At 40.3% G+C, this 18,534-nt stretch overlaps 1 protein-coding gene across 19 annotated transcripts in view; it reads left to right on the forward strand.

Moving 5' to 3' along the window:
• The first annotated feature begins 26 nt into the window (after positions 1-26).
• Positions 27-18,534, forward strand: part of OFD1 (OFD1 centriole and centriolar satellite protein) — a 60,523-nt gene continuing 42,015 nt past the window's right edge. For 2 of the 19 annotated variants that reach the window (XM_086386727.1, XM_086386735.1), the window contains exons 1-7: positions 81-356; positions 565-690; positions 9,501-9,650; positions 9,821-10,021; positions 13,367-13,435; positions 13,524-13,554; positions 14,162-14,218. In XM_086386727.1, the coding sequence (XP_086242853.1) occupies positions 9,854-10,021; positions 13,367-13,435; positions 13,524-13,554; positions 14,162-14,218 (325 nt within the window). In that variant the 5' untranslated portion in view covers positions 81-356; positions 565-690; positions 9,501-9,650; positions 9,821-9,853. The other 17 variants (XM_086386729.1, XM_086386736.1, XM_086386721.1 and 14 more) reach the window with 11 other exon arrangements.

Genomic DNA, 18,534 nt, shown 5'->3' on the forward strand with positions numbered 1-18,534 from the left:
CTCCGCGGTACCGCCCTCACGTAGTGGGCGGAGCTTCTGGCCGCAGCCCTACGCAGCTTGGCGCTTGCGCCGTAGTGCCCGGACTGCGGGGAGGGCTGGGATTGGCTTTGGGCGGCGCGAATTCCGGCCGACGCTGCACTTTCTTTAGCCTTCAGTCTTCCGGTTTCCGCCCGTGAGAGTCGCGCGTGGGCCACAGCCACGCCCCCCCCATCAGAACTTCCAAGGCGCGCGCGTCTCTGCCCGAGTTCCTAGTTTGCAGTCCAAAGCGGAAGTTTCAGCTTGTTCCTCCTGGTACTCTGGGGTTGAGGCAGGACTCAGAAGGCAGGGGTTCCCCTAGGCCAGGGCCCGCATCCCAGGTTCGGACTCAAACTTGGGGCACGGTGGGGCGGGCTCGGGAGGAAGCCGACACCTGATGGCTCACGTGCCATCACCTGCCGCCTCCTCGAGGCGGGCGGAAGTGAAGCCTTTGGTTCCGTTAAAACGCCTTTCTCCCCTGGGCTTGTGAGGGCTTCCTTGGAGACCACTGGTCTGTGTGCAGAATTTAACATCTCCTCTGCCCGCCAGGTAAACCATAACCGATTTCTCTCCTGGTCCATCATGTTCCCCAAATCTGATGTGTTGAGTCAAGATGATCTGCGCAAAAAGCTGTACCAGACGTTTAAGGATCGGGGTGTACTGGACACACTCAAGGTATCAATTTTAGGCATATCTGTTAACGTAGATTTTGCAAGTGTAACCTGTGACAGGTGGTGCATGTAAATACATCCGTGTCTTGGGTATCACGTGATACAGAGATTGTGTTGGTGAGTTACATTGTTTCCCGTGTAACTCTTTAATCGTTAAATAAACACATTTTAGTAACGTTTGTTTTAGAAATCTTAGATGTTCCTGAGTTATGAAGTGGTTTTGTAATACTCGTATTTGAATGGAGGATATTGACACCATATAGGAAACATTAAGGGACTACTTACTGTAGAAAAGTTTGGGAAATGAGAAATTTCTTCTTTAAAATATATTGAAAGGTATAAATACTTGAGCAGCAAATATTTTTTAGGACACTTCGTGTATGAATTAACAGCAGGAAGTAGGATTAGCTCAAATGTGTTTTCTATATATATTTCATAAAAGTATTTTACACTTAAAGTAGGAAATTGAGGGAAAACTTTTTCTTCTGGCTGCTCCATTGTTTTTGTAGCCTTAAAAATACTTCAAACTCATCTGAAATATAGAGAAACATACAGAAGAGACGTCATCTCTAACACAACCACTAGTTGGCGTACTGTTTTATTTGTGTATCTTCTTTAATACGTGGTGATCATTTTCCTGTGTGTGGTTTTTGAAAAGAACATTTTATTTATTTATGGCTGCACTGAATCTTCCTTGCTGCATGCGGGCTTTCTCTAGTTGTGGTGGGTGCGGGCTACTCTTCCTTGAGGTGCTCTGGCTTCTCATTGCGGTGGCTTCTTTTGTTGTAGAGCACAGCGGGCTTGAGGTGTGCGAGCTTCGGTAGTTGTGCACAGGCTTAGTTGCTCCGCAGCATGTGGCATCTTCCCATTTCAGGGATCCAGCCTGTGTCTCCTGCATTGTCTGGCAGATTCTTAGCCACTACACCACTAGGGAAGCCCTTCCTTTGTTTTTAAATGTTTCTTGAAATTCTAATTTTCATTGTCCAAAGCTGAGCCTGGTGCCATATACATAATTATGCAGCATTCCTCTGTTATTGAATATTTAAGTTATATTGAGGTTTACACACTCCTGCAATTGCACCTCTCACTTTTTGTTTTGGATAGATGAAGTGGCATTAGTGAATTAAAAGGTGTGAGCCATTTTAAGGCTCTTGGTTTATGTGTCTTTTTCTAGAAAGATTGTAATCTATTGACCGTTGAACAACACAGGTTCACTTATACTTGGACTTTTTTAAGAAATATCTACTATGGTACCACACTGTTTGTGTTGGTTGAATCCACGTAATCAAATCTGGGGATCTAGACGGGGCCCCTAAACTCTGGTTCGAGAGTCAACTTCAGTTTATATTCCACCAGTATTTTGAAAATGCTTATCTCTCAGCAATATAATCATCATGACATGTTTTAAATCAATCTAAGATCGAGAAGCCCTTATTGTTTTAACATTCTTTCTTTTGATTATCAAGAAGGTTGTGCATATTTTCTGGCTGTATGTTTTCCGTGGATTGGTGGTTCATGTTCCCCTTGCCCGTTTTTTCCCCCTAGAGTGCTAGTGTTTTCTTATTGATGAATTTCTTTTTGCTGTGTTTCTTATTGATGTATTTCTTATTGATATATGCTCTATGGAAAATTAGTCATCTTTCCAATTTTGTGACAATACAGTTGCTGTTCAATTTTATTTTGGCTCTAAAAAGGCTGAAGTTGCATTTTTCTATGGTCATATCTTTAGTTTACTGTTTTCTGCTGATTATTCTCAGTAAGTCATTTCCACTAAGAATGAATATTCAATTTTTAAGTTTTTAAAAAGGTTTCATTTTTTGTGGTTAACTCTTTAACCTACTTGGAATTAATTGTAGTATGTCGTGCATTAGTCCACTTTCTTATGCAGAATTTTTCTTGCATCTAGGCATGGTGTATGTTCTTTTACTGTGCTTTGGATTTAGTTTAGTAGGATTCTATTTCATGTGTGTGGTCACAATTGATAGTGACCTATCATTATCCTTTTTTTGGCTTTGGTATCAGGATTATGCTAGCCTTGTTCTCTTTACAGCTGCAGCCTACCCTCTGAAATACTCTTTGTTCTTTGCAGCTGACCATTCGGTTTCTGTTGCACTAGCTTCATCAATGACAGGGAGAATTTTTACTTTCTCAGTCTGAGCTAATTTATTTTCTCAGTTTAAGGACTGGCCTGGGTGAGTTCTAATTTTTTAAATTCCCTGAAGTGTTTAGTGGTCTAATTCACATTCTGTTTGAGTGTTTGAAAAGAGTTTGTTTTAATGGTTAAGTCCAAAGTTATATCAATATCTGTTAAATGAATTTTATGAAATCTTTTTCCTTATTTTGAATCTAGTCTGTCAGTTTCTTTTTTTAAATTGGTGTATAATTGCCTTACAATGTTGTGTTAGTTTCTGCTGTACAATGAAGTGAATCACCTATATATTCCTCCCTTCTTCTTGCACCCACCATCCCACCCCTCTGGGTCATCACAGAGCACCTAGCTGAGCTCCCTGTGTTACACAGCAGCTTCCCACTAGCTGTCTATTTGCACATGGTAGTGTATATGTGTCATTCCTAATCTTCCAATTCGTTCCCCACCTGCCCTGTGTCTGCATGTCCCTTCTCTGTGTCTATGTCTCTGTTCCTCCCTTGCAAATAGGTTCACCTGTACCATTTTTTTTTTAGATTCCACATACATGGGTTAATATATGATATTTGTCATGAGTTAATATATGATATTTGTCATGAGTTAATATATTTGTTTGTTTCTTGCTGACTTACTTTACTTTGTATGGCAGACTCTGGGTCCATCCACATCTCTGCAAATGACTCAATTTCATTTCCTTTTATGGCTGAATAATACTCCATTGTATATATGTACCACATCTTCTTTATCCATTCATCCATCGATGGACATTTAGGTTACTTCTATGTACTGGCTGTTGTAAATGGTGCTGCAGTGAATGCTGGGGTACATGTGTCTATTTGAATTATGGTTTTCTCAGGATATATGCACAGTAGTGGGATTGCTGGGTCATAGGGTAGTACTACTTTTAGCTTTTTAAAGGCACTCCATCCTGTTCTCCATAGTGGCTGTATCAATTTACACTTCCACCGTCAGTGCAAGAGGATTCCCTTTTCTCCACACTCCCTCCAGCATTTATTGTTTATAGATTTTTTGATGATGGTCATTCTGACCAGTGTGAGCTGATTACTCACTGTAGTTTTGATTTGCATGTCTCTAATAATTAGTGATGTTGAGCATCTTTTCATGTGCCTCTCGACTGTGTTTATGTCTTTGAAGAAATGTCTGTTTAGATCTTTGCCCATTTTTTGATTGGGTTGTTTGTTGTTTTGATATTGAGCTGCATGAGATGTTTGTATATATTGGAGATAAGTCCTTTGTCAGTTGCTTCATTTGCAAATATTTTCTCCCATTCTGAGACTTGTCTTTTTGTTTTGTTTATGTTTTCCTTTGCTCTGCAAAAGCTTTTAAGTTTATTTAGGTCCCATTTATTTATTTTTAACAAATTTTTATTACTCTAGGAGGTAAGTCAAAAAAGATCTTGCTGTGATTTATGTCAAAGAGTGTTCTGCCTATGTTTTCCTCTAAGAGTTTATAGTGTCCAGTGTTACATGTATGTCTTTGATCCATTTTGAGTTTATTTTTCTGTATCATGTTAGAGAATGTTATAATTTCATCCTTTTACATTGTTGCTGTCCAGTTTTCCCAGCACCATTTATTGAAGAGATTGTCTTCTCTTCATTGTATTTTCTTGTCTCCTTTTTCACAGATTATGTGATGGTAGGTGCGTGGGTTTATCTATGGTTTTTTATCCTGTGCCATTGATCTGATCTGTATTTCTGTTTTGCTGCCAGTATCATTCTTTCTCGATTACTGTAGCTGTGTAATATAGTCTGAAGTCAGGGAACCTAATTCCTTCAATTCTGTTTTTCTTTCTCAAGATTGCTTTGGCTATTCAGAGTGTATTGTGTATCCATACAAACTGTAAAAATTTTTGTTCTAATTCTGTGAAAAATGCCATTGGTAATTTGATAGGGATTGCATTGAATCTGTAGATTGCTTTGTGTAGTATAGTCATTTTCACAATATTGATTCTTCCAATGTAAGACATCTGTTTCTGTTTATATCATCTTTAATTTCTTTCATCAGTCTTTTCTGAGTACAGGCCTTTTGCCTCCTTCAGTTCAGTTCACTTCAGTTCAGTCGCTCAGTTGTGTCTGACTCTTTGCGACCCCATGAACAGGACGCCAGGCCTCCCTGTCCATCACCAACTCCAGGAGTTCATTCAAACTCACGTCCATCGAGTTGGTGATGCCATCCAGCCATCTCACCCTCTGTCGTCCCCTTCTCCTCCTGCCCCCAATCCCTCCCAGCATCAGTCTTTTCCAGTGAATCAACTCTTCTCATGAGGTGGCCAAAGTACTGGAGTTTCAGCTTTAGCATCAGTCCTTCCAAAGAACACACAGGACTGATCTCCTTTAGAATGGACTGGTTGGATCTCCTTGCAGTCCAAGGGACTCTCAAGAGTCTTCTCCAACACCACAGTTCAAAAGCATCCATTCTTCGGTGCTCAGCTTTCTTCACAGTCCAACTCTCACATCCATACATGACACAGGAAAAACCATAGCCTTGACTAGACGGACCTTTGTTGGCAAAGTAATGTCTCTACTTTTGAATATGCTATCTAGGTTGGTCGTAACTTTCCTTCCAGGGAGTAAGCGTCTTTTAATTTCATGGCTGCAGTCACCATCTGCAGTGATTTTGGAGCCCCCCAAAAATAAAGTCTGACACTGTTTCCACTGTTTCCCCATCTATTTCCCATGAAGTGATGGGACCAGATGCCATGATCTTAGTTTTCTGAATGTTGAGATTTAAGGCAACATTTTCACTCTCCTCTTTCACTTTGCCTCCTTAGATGGATTTATTCCCAGGTGTTTTATTCTTTTTGTTGCATTGGTAAATGGGATTGTTTCCTTAATTTCTCTTTCTGATCTTTCATTGTTAGTGTATAGGAATGCAAGCCAAATGCATCGATTAGTGCTAGTAGTTTTTCTGGTGGCATCTTTAGGATTTTTCTATGTAGAGTACATCTGAAAACAGTTTAACTTCTTTTAAAATTTGTATTCCTTTTATTTCTTTTTCTTCTCTGATTGCCATGGCTAGGACTTCCAAAACTATGTTGCATAATAGTGGTGAGAGTGCACATCCTTGTCTTGTTCCTTATGTTAGAGAAAATGCTTTCAGGTTTTTACTATTGAGAATGATGTTATTAGTTGTGGGTTTGTTGTATACGGCCTTTATTATGGGCTTTTGTTGGGGTAGGTTCCCTGTATGCCCACTGTCTGGAGAGTTTCTTTTTTTTAATCATAAATGGATATTGAAATTTGTCAATTTTTTTCAGCATCTGTTGAGATGATCATATGCTTTTTATTCTTCAACTTGTTGATATGGTATATGGTATATACACAGTGATTTGTTTATATTGAAGAATCCTTGCATCCCTGGGATAAATCCCACTTGATCGTGGTGTATGATCCTTTTAATGCATTGCTGGATTCTGTTTGCTAGTGTTTTGTTGAGGATTGTTGAATCTGTGTTCATCAGTTATAGTGGTCAGTAATTTTCTTGTGATATCTTTGGCTGGTTGTGGTATCAGGATGATAGTGGCCTTGTAGAACAAGTTTGGGACTATTCCTCCCTCTGCAATTTTGTGGAAGAGTTTGAGAAGGATAGGTATTAACTCTTCTCTAAATGTTTGTTAGAACTGGTCTGTAAAGCCATCTAGTCCTGGCCTTTTGTTTGTTGGAAGATTTTAAATTACAGTTTCAATTTTATTACTGATCATTCACCTGTTTATTTCTTCCTGGTTCAGTCTTAGAAGGTTGTACCCTTCTAAGAATTTGTTCATTTCTTCCAGATTGTCCTGTTTATTGGTGTATAGTTGCTTGTAGTAGTCTCTTATCCTTTGTATTTCTGTGGAGTCAGCTGTAACTTCTTTTTTTTTCATTTCTAATTTATTGATTTGAATCCTCTCCCTTTTTTTCTTGATGAGTCTGGCTAAAGGTTTATCAATTTTGTTCATCTTCTCAAGTAACCAACTTTTAGCTTAATTGACCTTTGCTGTTGTCTTCTTTGTTGCTGTTCCGTGTATATCTGCTCTGATATTTATGATTTCTTCTACTACAGGATTTTGTTGTTGTTCTTTCTCTAGTTGCTTTAGGTGTAACGTTAGATTGTTGAGATTTTTCTTGTTTCTTGAGGTGATATTGAATTGCTATAAACTTCCCTCCTTTAACTGCTTTTTGTTGTGTGCTCTATAAGTTTTGGGTCATTGTGTTTTTGTTTTCATTTGCTTCTATGTATTTTTTTTTATTTCCTCTTTGATTTCTTCAGTGATCTCTTGGTTATTTAGTATATTGTTTAGCTTCCAGGTGTTTTTTAAAATAGTTTTTTCCTGTAACTGATATCTAATCTCATAGCATTGTGGTTGAAAAAGGTGCTTGATACAGTTTAAATTTTGTTAAATTTATCGAGGCTTGATTTGTGACTCAAGATGTGATCTTTCCTGGAGAATGTTCCATGTGCGTAAGAAGAAAGTGTATTCTGCTGCTTTCAGATGGAATGTCCTATAAATATCAATTAAGTCTATCTGTCTGGTCTAATGTGTCATTTCTAGCTTGTGTTTCCTTATTTTCTGTCTGGATGATCTGTCCATTGGTATAAGTGGGGTGTTAAAGTCCACCACTATTATTGTTACTGTCAATTTCCCCATTTATGGCTGTTACCATTTGCCTTATGTATTGAGGTGCTCCTGTATTGTGTGCATATATATTTATAATTGTTGTGTTTTTTTTGGATTGATCCCTTGATCATTATGTAGTGTCTTTCCTTGTCTCTTATAATGATCTTTATTTTAAAGTCTGTTTGTCTGATATGAGTACTGCTACTCCAGCTTTCTTCTCATTTCTATTTGTGTGGCATATCTTTTTCCATCCCTTCATATTCAGTCTGTATGTGTCTTTATGTCTGAAGTGGGTCTCTTGCAGACAGCGTATACATGGGTCTTGTTTTTGTATCCATTCAGCCAGTCTGTGTCTTTTGGTTGGAGCATTTAATCCATTTCCATTCAAGGGCTTCCCTGGTGGCTCAGAGGTTAAAGCTTCTTCCTGCAATGCAGGAGACCTGGGTTTGATCCCTGGGTTGGGAAGATGCACTGGAGAAGGAAATGGCAACCCACTCCAGTATTCTTGCCTGGAGAATCCCATGGACAGAGAAGCTTGGTGGGCTACAGTCCACGGGGCCGCAAAGCGTCGGACACGACTGAGTGACTTCACTCACTCACTCACTCATGATCCTGTTACCATTTTCTTAATTTTGGGGGGTTTGTTTTTGTGGGCCTTTTTCTTCTCCTGTGTGTCCTGCCTATAGAAGTTCCTTTAACATTTGTTGTAAAGCTGATTTGGTGGTGCTGAATTCTCTTAGCTTTTGCTTGTCTGTAAAGTTTTTGATTTGTCCGTTAAATCTGAGTGAGATCCTTACTGGATAGAGTAATGTTGGTTTTATACTCTGTCAATTTCTGAGAGATGTGCTGAGGGTCCATAATTTTCATCTCTCCCACTTCTCCTCCACCACCTACAACATTTGTGGGTTTTTTTGTTTTGTTTTTTGAGCAGAGAAAGGTTTATTGTAGGGCCAAGTAAGGAGAACAGGTGGCTCATGCTCAAAATCCCAAACTCCCCAGTGCTTTTGGGGGAGAAATTTTTAATAGGCAAATTTTCTGGTGAGGGCTCTGTCCTTATTTCTGTCTTAGGGACATTGCAGGCTTGAATTCTGAAAATAGATTTCCCGCTTTGCATTGGCTTCTGGAAAGCCCCCAGCCACTTTTTGGATTCCTTCTAGCAAGTGCTAGATGGTGTGCTTTTTGTGTTTGTTTAGATGGAAATTCGTCTGTAATGTCATTCCACTGTTTGCTACTCTTCTTTTCATTTAACCCTACTTATAGCCCTAATTTAATTCTTACCCATTTCAGTACTTGTTTGCCAGACACTTTAAATCCTTTTAGTTAAGCTGGATCTGAATGTATTTCTTCTTCACTATGTTTCAAATTAAATTAAACCATTACATTTTACTGGTGGGGAAGGCTATAGTTTTCTCTTTTCAGTTACTTAACTGCATCAGATGAGACAAAGCATGTATATTCATTTAGTGTAAAAGTGTCGTTTACTATAGGATTTTAGATATACATATAATACATATAATAAGTTCTGTTCTACACTACTAAGTATATACTTTCTACTCTTTAGCTAAAGGATAGAAGAAAGAGATGGAACAAGATCTCCATTTGTTTCTTGTTTGTGTTCTATTAATAACAATTTCTTAGATGTTATTTACTGCTGAACTGCCATGAATCTAGGCAGTGTACTCTTAAACTCGGCCCAGTTGTATGTTTCCAGATTATGTGCAAAATAGTTAAAATAAATATCCATTAGTTCAAATAACTTAGGGGATTTTCTTAAAACCCAAATGAATAATGATGCTCATGTTATAACCTTGAGAAAATTAGCCACGTTGAACCTTAATTTTCTCCTTTGTAAGATAGAGGAAAATTATTACGTTTTACAGTGTCTAGAATTATAAATAGTCCACATGAAAGTGAATCTTAGTAAGTGTTTTTGGGTTTACTGATTTCTCTCTTGCATATATTATTTCCCTTTTGGGAACCTTATTTTACTTTGATTAATATACTTTAACATATTTAACCAGATATTTTCATCTCCTCCAATAATCTGCAGAGAATTGAGGGAGTAGCCGAATTTTCTCCTATATTTGAAACCCCAATGAAAAGTTCCTGAACTGGAAAGTGAAGTGAGTCTCATCACATTGTGGCTCACCCCCAGTCAAGCTGCTCTTTCCAGAACCCACTGGGCTGTTTGTCTCACAGGGTAAGACAGAGTGTGGAGGAGAAGGTTCTTAACTTGTGGCCATGAATCTTGAGCCATTCTGGATATAAAAGGAAGGATTCTAATTCGTGTGACAAATCCGTGTACCTCCAGTGGAAAAAAGTCCTGCTGAAATTGTTTTCTCTTTTGTTTCATTTTTGTATTTGTTCTAGACGCAACTCAGAAACCAGCTAATTCACGAACTGATGCACCCTGTTCTAAATGGTAAAGTGCAGTCCCCATCCATCTCAGTGGAAGAGAGCTCCCTCTTAATAGGAGCTTCCAACTCTCTAGTGGCCGATCACTTGCAGAGATGTGGCTATGAGTATTCGCTTTCTGTCTTCTTTCCGGAAAGTGGCTTGGCAAAAGAAAAGGTAACATCTTTGCTTTTCTGAACTTTGTGTTAGTAGCTTCTTCCTCAGGTAATAACTAAGTGCTCCCTGGATAGCTGGGTCTGTTTCCTTTTTATCTCTGAAATTACATCATGTATTTGTTAATGTGACAAAGGAGTATGAAATCTAACATTGTTACCAGTTCCTTGGCGGCTTGCTCTGTCTTTATAAAATTGTGATGTTTTGGAGCTAGAATTGACCTGACACTCCATGTAGTCTGAGACCCTAAACTGCCATTTATCTTGAACATCTGTTGTGAGACTGCTGCTGCTGCTAAGTCACTTCAGTCGTGTCCGACTCTGTGCGATCCCATAGACGGCAGCCAACCAGGCTCCCCCGTCCGTGGGATTCTCCAGGCAAGAACACTGGAGTGGGTTGCCATTTCCTTCTCCAATGCATGAAAGTGAAAAAATAAAGTGAAGTCTCTCAGTCGTGTCCGACTCCTAGGGACCCCATGGATTGCAGCCCACCAGGCTCCTCCGTCCATGGGATTTTCCAGGCAGGAGTACTGGAGTGGGTTGCCATTATAGTAGATGAATTAGAGGTGAGGATCCAGCCTCTGGAGTGGTGAGATGATTTACTCAAACGGACATGATTTGTAAGTGGCAACCAGGGCATTAATCTACATCTACGATGTACTTTCGTAACTCTGCTACAGTCTCTTCAGATACTTGTCCTGTTTGTGATTAAGTAAGAGAAGAATACTGCTGCTGCTGCTACCGCTAAGTCACTTCAGTCGTGTCTGACTCTGTGTGACCCCATAGACAGCAGCCCACTAGGCTTCCCCAATCCCTGGGATTCTCCAGGCAAGAACACTGGAGTGGGTTGCCATTTCCTTCTCCAATGTGTGAAAGTGAAAAGTGAAAGTGAAGTCACTCTGTCGTGTCTGCCTCTTAGCGACCCCATGGACTGCAGCCTACCAGGCTCCTCCATCCATGGGATTTTCCAGGCAAGAGTACTGGAGTGGGGTGCCATTGCCTTCTCCGAAGAGAAGAATAAGTACCTTTTAAAAACCTGTGGAGTTCTTAAATAGCGAAACAGCTTTTTCCTAATTATTTTAACTGTCTCTCCACCAACCATTGAACATAGTAGTTACACTGTGTTATGTTAAAGGTAGATAGATATAGCCAACTCTCTGGGTTTTTTTAATAGACTTAATTTTTTAGAGCAGTCTATGTTTATAGCAAAAAGCAGTGCATCTGCTCCCTGACCCCACACAAGCATAGCCTCCCCCTCAACCCCAGCATTTTCTATTGTGTACATTTTTACATTCAGTGAACCTACACTGGCACTTCATTATCCCCTGAAGTCTGTAGTTTACATCAGGGTTCAGTCTTGGGGTTGTCCCTGTGTTTTTGCTGTTTATCTTGGCCATAATTGCCCAAAAGTGGAATACTCAGAAGTTGTAAGAGAACAACAGTGTTGTTATTGGAAAAACTTAAAATTTAAATATCCTGTATAGGGACTTCCCTGGTGGCTCAGTGCCTAAGACTCCACACTCCCATTGCAGGGGTTCTGGGTTCCATCCTCAGTCAGGGAACTGGATCTCACATACCACAGCTAAGACCCAGCCCAGCCAAGTAAATAAATAAATACTTAAGTAAACAAATAATAAATAGATACAGTATATTTAAACAACCACATTTTACCAGCCTTAGAAATTCTTTTTTGATCCTTCCACCTGTGTTTCTCATATTTCACAATTTTGCCACTCAAACGAATAATAGTCAATCACATAGTTATAACACTGATGTAGTTCACACACTTAAAGATTTCTGTACTATAAAATATTTTCTTTAAAGGAAAACCAACAGAAGATTATATCAATGTCCTCAGGGTAGACATAATAATACACATGATAGTAGAAATACATGTTAAAAATATTCACTCAAAGGACATCCCTGGTGGTGGAGTGGCTAAGAATCCGCCTGCCAATGCAGGGGACACAGATTCAATTCCCTGGCCTGGGAAGATCCCATGTGCTGCAGAGCAAATAAGCCCCCAAGCCCTAGAGCTTCTGCTCTATAATAAGAGAAGCCACTGCAATGAGAAGCCTGCACACTGCAGTGAAGAGTAGCCCCCACTGGCCACAACTAGAGAAAGCCCATGCACAGCAACGAAGACCCAGTGCAACCAGGATAAATAACATAAAAAAAATTACGCAAAATGTTTGACCACAGGTGTACCTAAAATAGCTTTAAACATTCATAGTTTCAAAGAGAGTAAAAACTTAGTTTATTTCCATTTTGAAGCAATAGTAATTTTAAAACTTCATTGCCATTGAGAGACCCTGGAATATACTCACATGTTCATGGGTGAACTCAGATATTTGAGTGTCAGCTGTAAGCCATTAACCATTTCTGTTATTCTGTCAGGCATGTCATTTTTTAAAGATACTAAAAATTTTTTTTGAATTTATTTTAGACTGTGCTGGATTTTCATTGCTGCACGTGCTTTTCTCTAGTTGTGGCAAGTGGGGCTACTTTTTGTTTCAGCATGAGGCTTCTCTTTGCCGGCACTTCTCTTGTGGAGTACGGGCTCTCTGGCCGGTGGGCTTCAGTAGTTGTAGCAGGTGAGCTGTAGAGTTTCCCGCTGCAACTTGAGATGAGGCCCAATTCCCCTGCAGCGAATCAAGAGCAATCCCAAGTACCCCCTTGCAACTCGAAAGGAGGCCTGACTCCCCTGAGGCAACACGAGAGGTTCCCTCAGGTCCCCGTTGCAACTCGAGAGGAACCCCAAGCTTTCCACCACTACTCAAGAAAAACCATTCAATTCCCCACTCTATGCAAGATGACTCTCGATTCCCCTGCAGCAACTCGAGAGCAATTGAAAGTTCCCCCCTCACTCGAAAGGAGGCCTGACTTCCCTGAGGCAACACGAGAGGTTCCCTGAGGTCCCTGTCAAGTGGGGACATCAAAGTTTAGTGTAATTTAAGTGAAGAGCCACAATTTAAATAAAATAATTGTGGTGCACAGGCTTACCTGCTCCGTGGCATGTGTGATCTTCCCGGACCAGGGATCAAACTCATGTCTCCTATATGGGCAAGCAGATTCTTCACCACTGAGTCACCAGGGAAGCCCCAGGTATATCATCTTTGATGTGAATTATTTGGAGGTTAGTTACATGATCAAGAGAAATTTTATCCTTTTGACCTCAAAGTTTAGTGTAATTTATTTAATAGTATGAGAAAGCTTACATTTTACGTTATTAGCATATATTTATAATCTTATTTAGTCTGAACCATGATTTTTAGTCTTATATTCAGAAACATCCTAAATCATCACTTAATCATTGATGTTGAAATATGTGTACTTTTTCTTTTTTAAGGTATTTACTATGCAGAATCTATTGCATCTTTTTAAAATCAGTCCTGAATCCAGTCTCTACAAATCACTGGTAGGATTGTTTAGTTTTTAATAATCTGCTTTGGTTTGTTAATAATAACTGAATAGTTGAATAAAAGTAAACTGTTTTCTTTTAACAGATTTCAGGCTTTGATAAAGAAAACCAAAAAGGTAGGAGACTTCATCTTTGTAGACAATTGGAACATTTTTGTTATGTGTTTTTTTGTATAAAAGTATGAAGCTAATAATTTTTAGGTGGAAGAATAGGGACTTTAAATTGAATCATTTAAGGGAATTTAAATTGAATCATCGGCTTTTCCTTGCTGGCAGTTCATTTTAAAATAGAACCATTCATCTATTTTGATAAATGTGGATCTTTTTCCCCCAATTTTCAACCTTTTAAGATAGCTCTTACTCAAATAAGAGAGCTAGAGATAGCATCAAAAGCCCTACAAACCGGTTGAATGCTAGTTTTTTTTTCAAAGATACCCACTGTATGAAACACCTCCAAAACAAAGAGAACAATGTTTAGGCATCTGTCTCTGTATCCTAGATATCCCCCAAGTACAATATATCGAGTATTGTATTCGTATTTGCTTGAAGAATGAACTGTATGTTGTATGTTATTTTTGTAATCAAGTGTTTATATAGCTCTAATGCTGTCGCTTCAGTCATGTCTCACTCTTCGCTACCCTATGGACTGTAGCCCTCCAGGCTCCTCTGTCCATGGGATTTTCTGGGCAAGAATACTGGAGTGGGTTGCCTTTTCCTTCTCTAGGGAATCTTCCTGACCCAGGGATTGAACCCTCATCTCTTAAGTCTCCTGCATTGTCAGGTGAGTTCTTTACCACTAGCGCCACCTGGGAAGCCCGACTACTCTGAGATAATAGAAAAAATATATATTGATCTCTACCCCCAAGTCCCAGCACACAGCTCCCCAAACCCATGTAATTTCCTAAGAACACATGGAGCATCTCTTGTTCTGGTGTTGGTCTTTGACCTCAGTTCTTGACACAGGGCTCCAGAAACCCTTGTAGTTTCTGGGTGTCTCTTGTTTGAATGAGCCAGCACTGGGTATGCTCCTGGATAGGGGCTGGTCATCAGAAGGACCAAGCCATGATTAGAAGCTTGGGGTTTTCAGCCCTGCCCCCCCCATTCTGTTGAAGGGAAAAGGACTAAAAATGGTGTTAATAATCAGTTATGCATGTGTGATGAAGTCTTCATAAATCCCCAAAGTACGGGGTTCAGAGATCTTCCAGGTCAGTGCACAGGTGGAGGTGCTGGGGGAGTGGCATGCCTGGAGAGGGCATGGAACTCAGGCTCCTGCTCAGCTCCTGTGTAGTTCTCCTATTCAGCTGTTCATCTGTATCCATTATCATGTCCTTTAATAAACTGCCAAGTCTAAGCGCTTCACTGAGTTCTGTGAGCTGTCGGACACATTCAACAAGCACAAGGAGGAGGATGGCATCTCCTATCAATAGCCATTGCTCAGAAGCACAGGTGACAACCTGAGCTTGGGGCTGGCATCTGAAGGACGTGTTAAGATATCTGTGAGAGGTGGGGGATCAGTGTTATGGTAATGAGGCCCTTCACCGGTGGGCTCAGTTCCTGGCTCCAGGTGGACAGTGTCAGAATTGAGTTAAATTGTAGGACACGCAGCTGGCCTCATAAGAGTATGGCTTGGTGTGGGGAGAAACCCCCACACTCTGGGTGAGCAGGGGTGCCAGGAGTGAAATGTGGTGCCCTATTCTGTGTAAAAGCCGAGGAGGCTGACAGGGAGTGGAGAGGTGAGAGGTGGATTTTTGCCTACACAGAAGGAGGGAAGCTGAGGTTCTTTCTCCCTTTACCGCTGCTGTGGGTGCCAGGCCATGGGCTAGACTTGATGGACTTGGTAGTATGAACGTAAGCCAGTACCCTGCCTGTATTGCATAGCTGTTACTTAGAGCTTTTCAAAAAATCTGTAACATGATGTAATGGCCCTTTTAATGTTGGTGTGCTCCTGGATTTTGTCTGTTGCCAACATTGCTACCATCCTCATTGGGACATTCATTCATTACCATTCAGCAAACACTTGAGTACCTAGTTTCTGCCAGTCATTCGTCTGTCACTTAACTGCCTGGCCTCCTGGGCGTAATGTTAGCAGAGGATAAGTGAATCACATGACATTCTATTTTTGTTTTATTTTATTGTATTGTTGGGCTTCCCCTGTGGCTCAGCTGGTAAAGAATCCACCTGCAATGTGGGAGATCTGGGTTGGGAAGATCCCCTGGAGAAGGGAACGGCTACCCACTCCCATATTCTGGCCTGGAGAATTCCATGGACTGTATAGTCCATGGGATCGCAAAGAGTCAGACACAGCTGAGCAACTTTCACTTCACTTCACTTCATTGTATTATTGGAGTATAGTTGACTTACAGTATTGCATTGATTTCAGCTGTACAGAAAAGTGATTCAGTTATACATACATATACATTCTTTTTCCTATTCTTTCCCTCATATCCAGTATCATAGGATATTGAACATAGTTCCCTGTGCTGTACAGTAGGATCTTGTTGCTTATCCATGCTGTATATAATATTTGGATCACAAGATACTCTAGACCACCTGCAGAGTAGCTCATCCTTACTGAAGCTGAGGATGATAGGTGATCCGGGGTTGTACAGTCTAAGGCAATGGTGTCTAGTGTAACTCTGTGATGATGGAAGTGTCTGAATCTGTGTTTTCTAATATTGTAGCCACTAGCCACCATGGGGTTACTGAGCACTTCAAATGTAGTTGGTGTGAGGAACTGAGATTATAATTTAAATAGCTACACGATTTTTGGCTACTGGTTGTCATATTGGACAGCACTGCTCCTGCTGCTGCTAAGTCGCTTCAGTCGTGTCTGACTCTGTGCAACCCCATAGACAGCAGCCCACCAGGCTCCCCCATCCCTGGGATTCTCCAGGCAAGAACACTGGAGTGGGTTGCCATTTCCTTCTCCAATGCATGAAAGTGAAAAGTGAAAGTGAAGTCGCTTAGTTGTGTCCGACCCTCAGCGACCCCATGGACTGCAGCCTTCCAGGCTCCTCCATCCATGGGATTTTCCAGGCAAGAGTGCTGGAGTGAGGTGCCATTGCCTTCTCCATTGGACTGCACAGATCTAAGTAAATAGCTGCTGTCTGTAGTGTAACTATTTCAGGAAGGAATTAGGGGCTGTAAGGGGTTTTTAAATAATCCACTTATTTCTAGGTATGTATATTATTAAAAATAGCTTTTTGCTTTTAAACTCGTTCTTTGAACCTTTCTAGTTCAGAAAGACGTCTGGTCAACATCTCATACCAGCTTCACCCAGCCTCCTAGTAAAATCCCTGAAAGTAAGAAAAACTGAATTGCAGACCCGTCATGTATCCTAGTGGCATAATTTGGATAAAACTCTTGGCTAACAGTAAAACAGCTACTGTTACAACGAAATGATTTTAAAATTGGTGACTTCCAATTAAGAAATTGTTGTTATTGTTCAGTCATTAAGTTGTGTCCAATGCTTTGAGACCCCATGGACTGCCAACACGCCAGGCTCCCCTGTCTTCTGTCTCCCAAAGTTGGCTCAGATTCATGTCTATTGAATCAGTGATGCCATCCAACCATCTCATCCTCTGTCGCTCTCTTCTCCTTTTGCCTTCAATCTTTCCCAGCATCAGGGTGTTTTCCAGTGAGTCATCTCTTCACATCAGGTGGCCAAAGTACTGGAGCTTCAGCATCAAGAAATTGAGACCATCAAAAAAACCTGTAGGAAGATATTTTGGACCTGACAGTTGTGTATTTCCTGACAGAGATCATTGGTCTTATCTAACTGTTTATACTTTGAGGATGCTGATCTGTTGTATGGTTTTTGTACTTTCCCCTAGATTCTACTACACATCCTTCCAACACCTAATTTTTCCTTTCAGAGATAAATGGTACCCAGAAAATAGCTGGGTGGAAAATTTGGACACTGACTCTTCTTTCTTGAAGTTAAAATCCTTACCTATGATTGACAAAAGAATAGATCAGTGGGACAGAATAGAGAACCCAAAAATAGGTCTATACAAACATAGTCGACTAGTTTTTGACAAAGGAAAAAGCAATTTAGTGGAGGAAACTTAGACTTTTCAACAAGTGATGCTGGAGCAATTGGACATGCATATGCATAAAAATGAACTTGGACACAGACCTTACACCTTACACAAAAATTAACTGAAAATGAATCATATATCTAAATGTAAAACACAAAACGATACAGCTTCTAGAAGAAAACATTAGGAGAAAATCTTTGTGACCTGGGTTTTGGTGATGAGATATAAACATCAAAAGCATGATTAAATGAAAGAAAAAAAAAATAGACTAGTTAGATTTTGTTAAAATTTTAAAACGCCTTTCTATGAGAGTGAAAAGACTAGTTACGGACAGGGGGAGGGTATTGGCAAAAGGCATCCAATAAAGGACTTGTGTCAAAAATATACCAAAAACTCTGAAAACTCAACAATAAAGACACAAATCAGTTGAAGAATGAGCAAAGGGTCTGAACAGGTAGCTCTGCAAAGAAGATATGCAGATGGCAAGTAAGCATATCAAAAGATGCTCCATGTTGTTTGTTATTAGACATGGAAGTTAAAACAGAAATGAGATAACACTTCCCATGTATTGGGATGCTAAGATCCAGCTCACTTATGGCACTAAGTGCTGGAAGGATGTGGAGTAACAGATGCTCTCACTCATTGCTGGTGGAAATCCAAAATGGTATAGCCACTTGCGGGGGGGAGTAGTTTGGTGGTAAAACTAAACATAGTCTTACTGGATGATCCACCAGTCATGGTCCTAGGTATTTACCCAAGTGACTTAAACTGTATGTGAGTGTTTATAGCAACTTTATTTACAGTTGCCAGAAATTGGGAACAAACAAGATGTCTTTTGGTGGGTGAATGGATAAACAGGCTGTGGTACATCCCAACAGGGAAATACTATTCAGCTAAGAGGAATGAGCTATCAAGCCATGAAGCTTGATAGCTAGAGAGAAATGAATCACAGCTCTGTGTTGTTAATGTAAGAAGCTCCTCTGAAAAGGCTACATGGTCTATGATTCCATATATGTGACATCCTGGGAAAGGCAAAGCTATAGAGGTGGGCAGCACA

Source organism: Bos grunniens, chromosome X, assembly GCF_055505025.1.
Source record: "Bos grunniens cultivar Pamir isolate PY7600 chromosome X, Bosgru_T2T1.0, whole genome shotgun sequence".
NCBI lineage: Eukaryota > Metazoa > Chordata > Mammalia > Artiodactyla > Bovidae > Bos > Bos grunniens.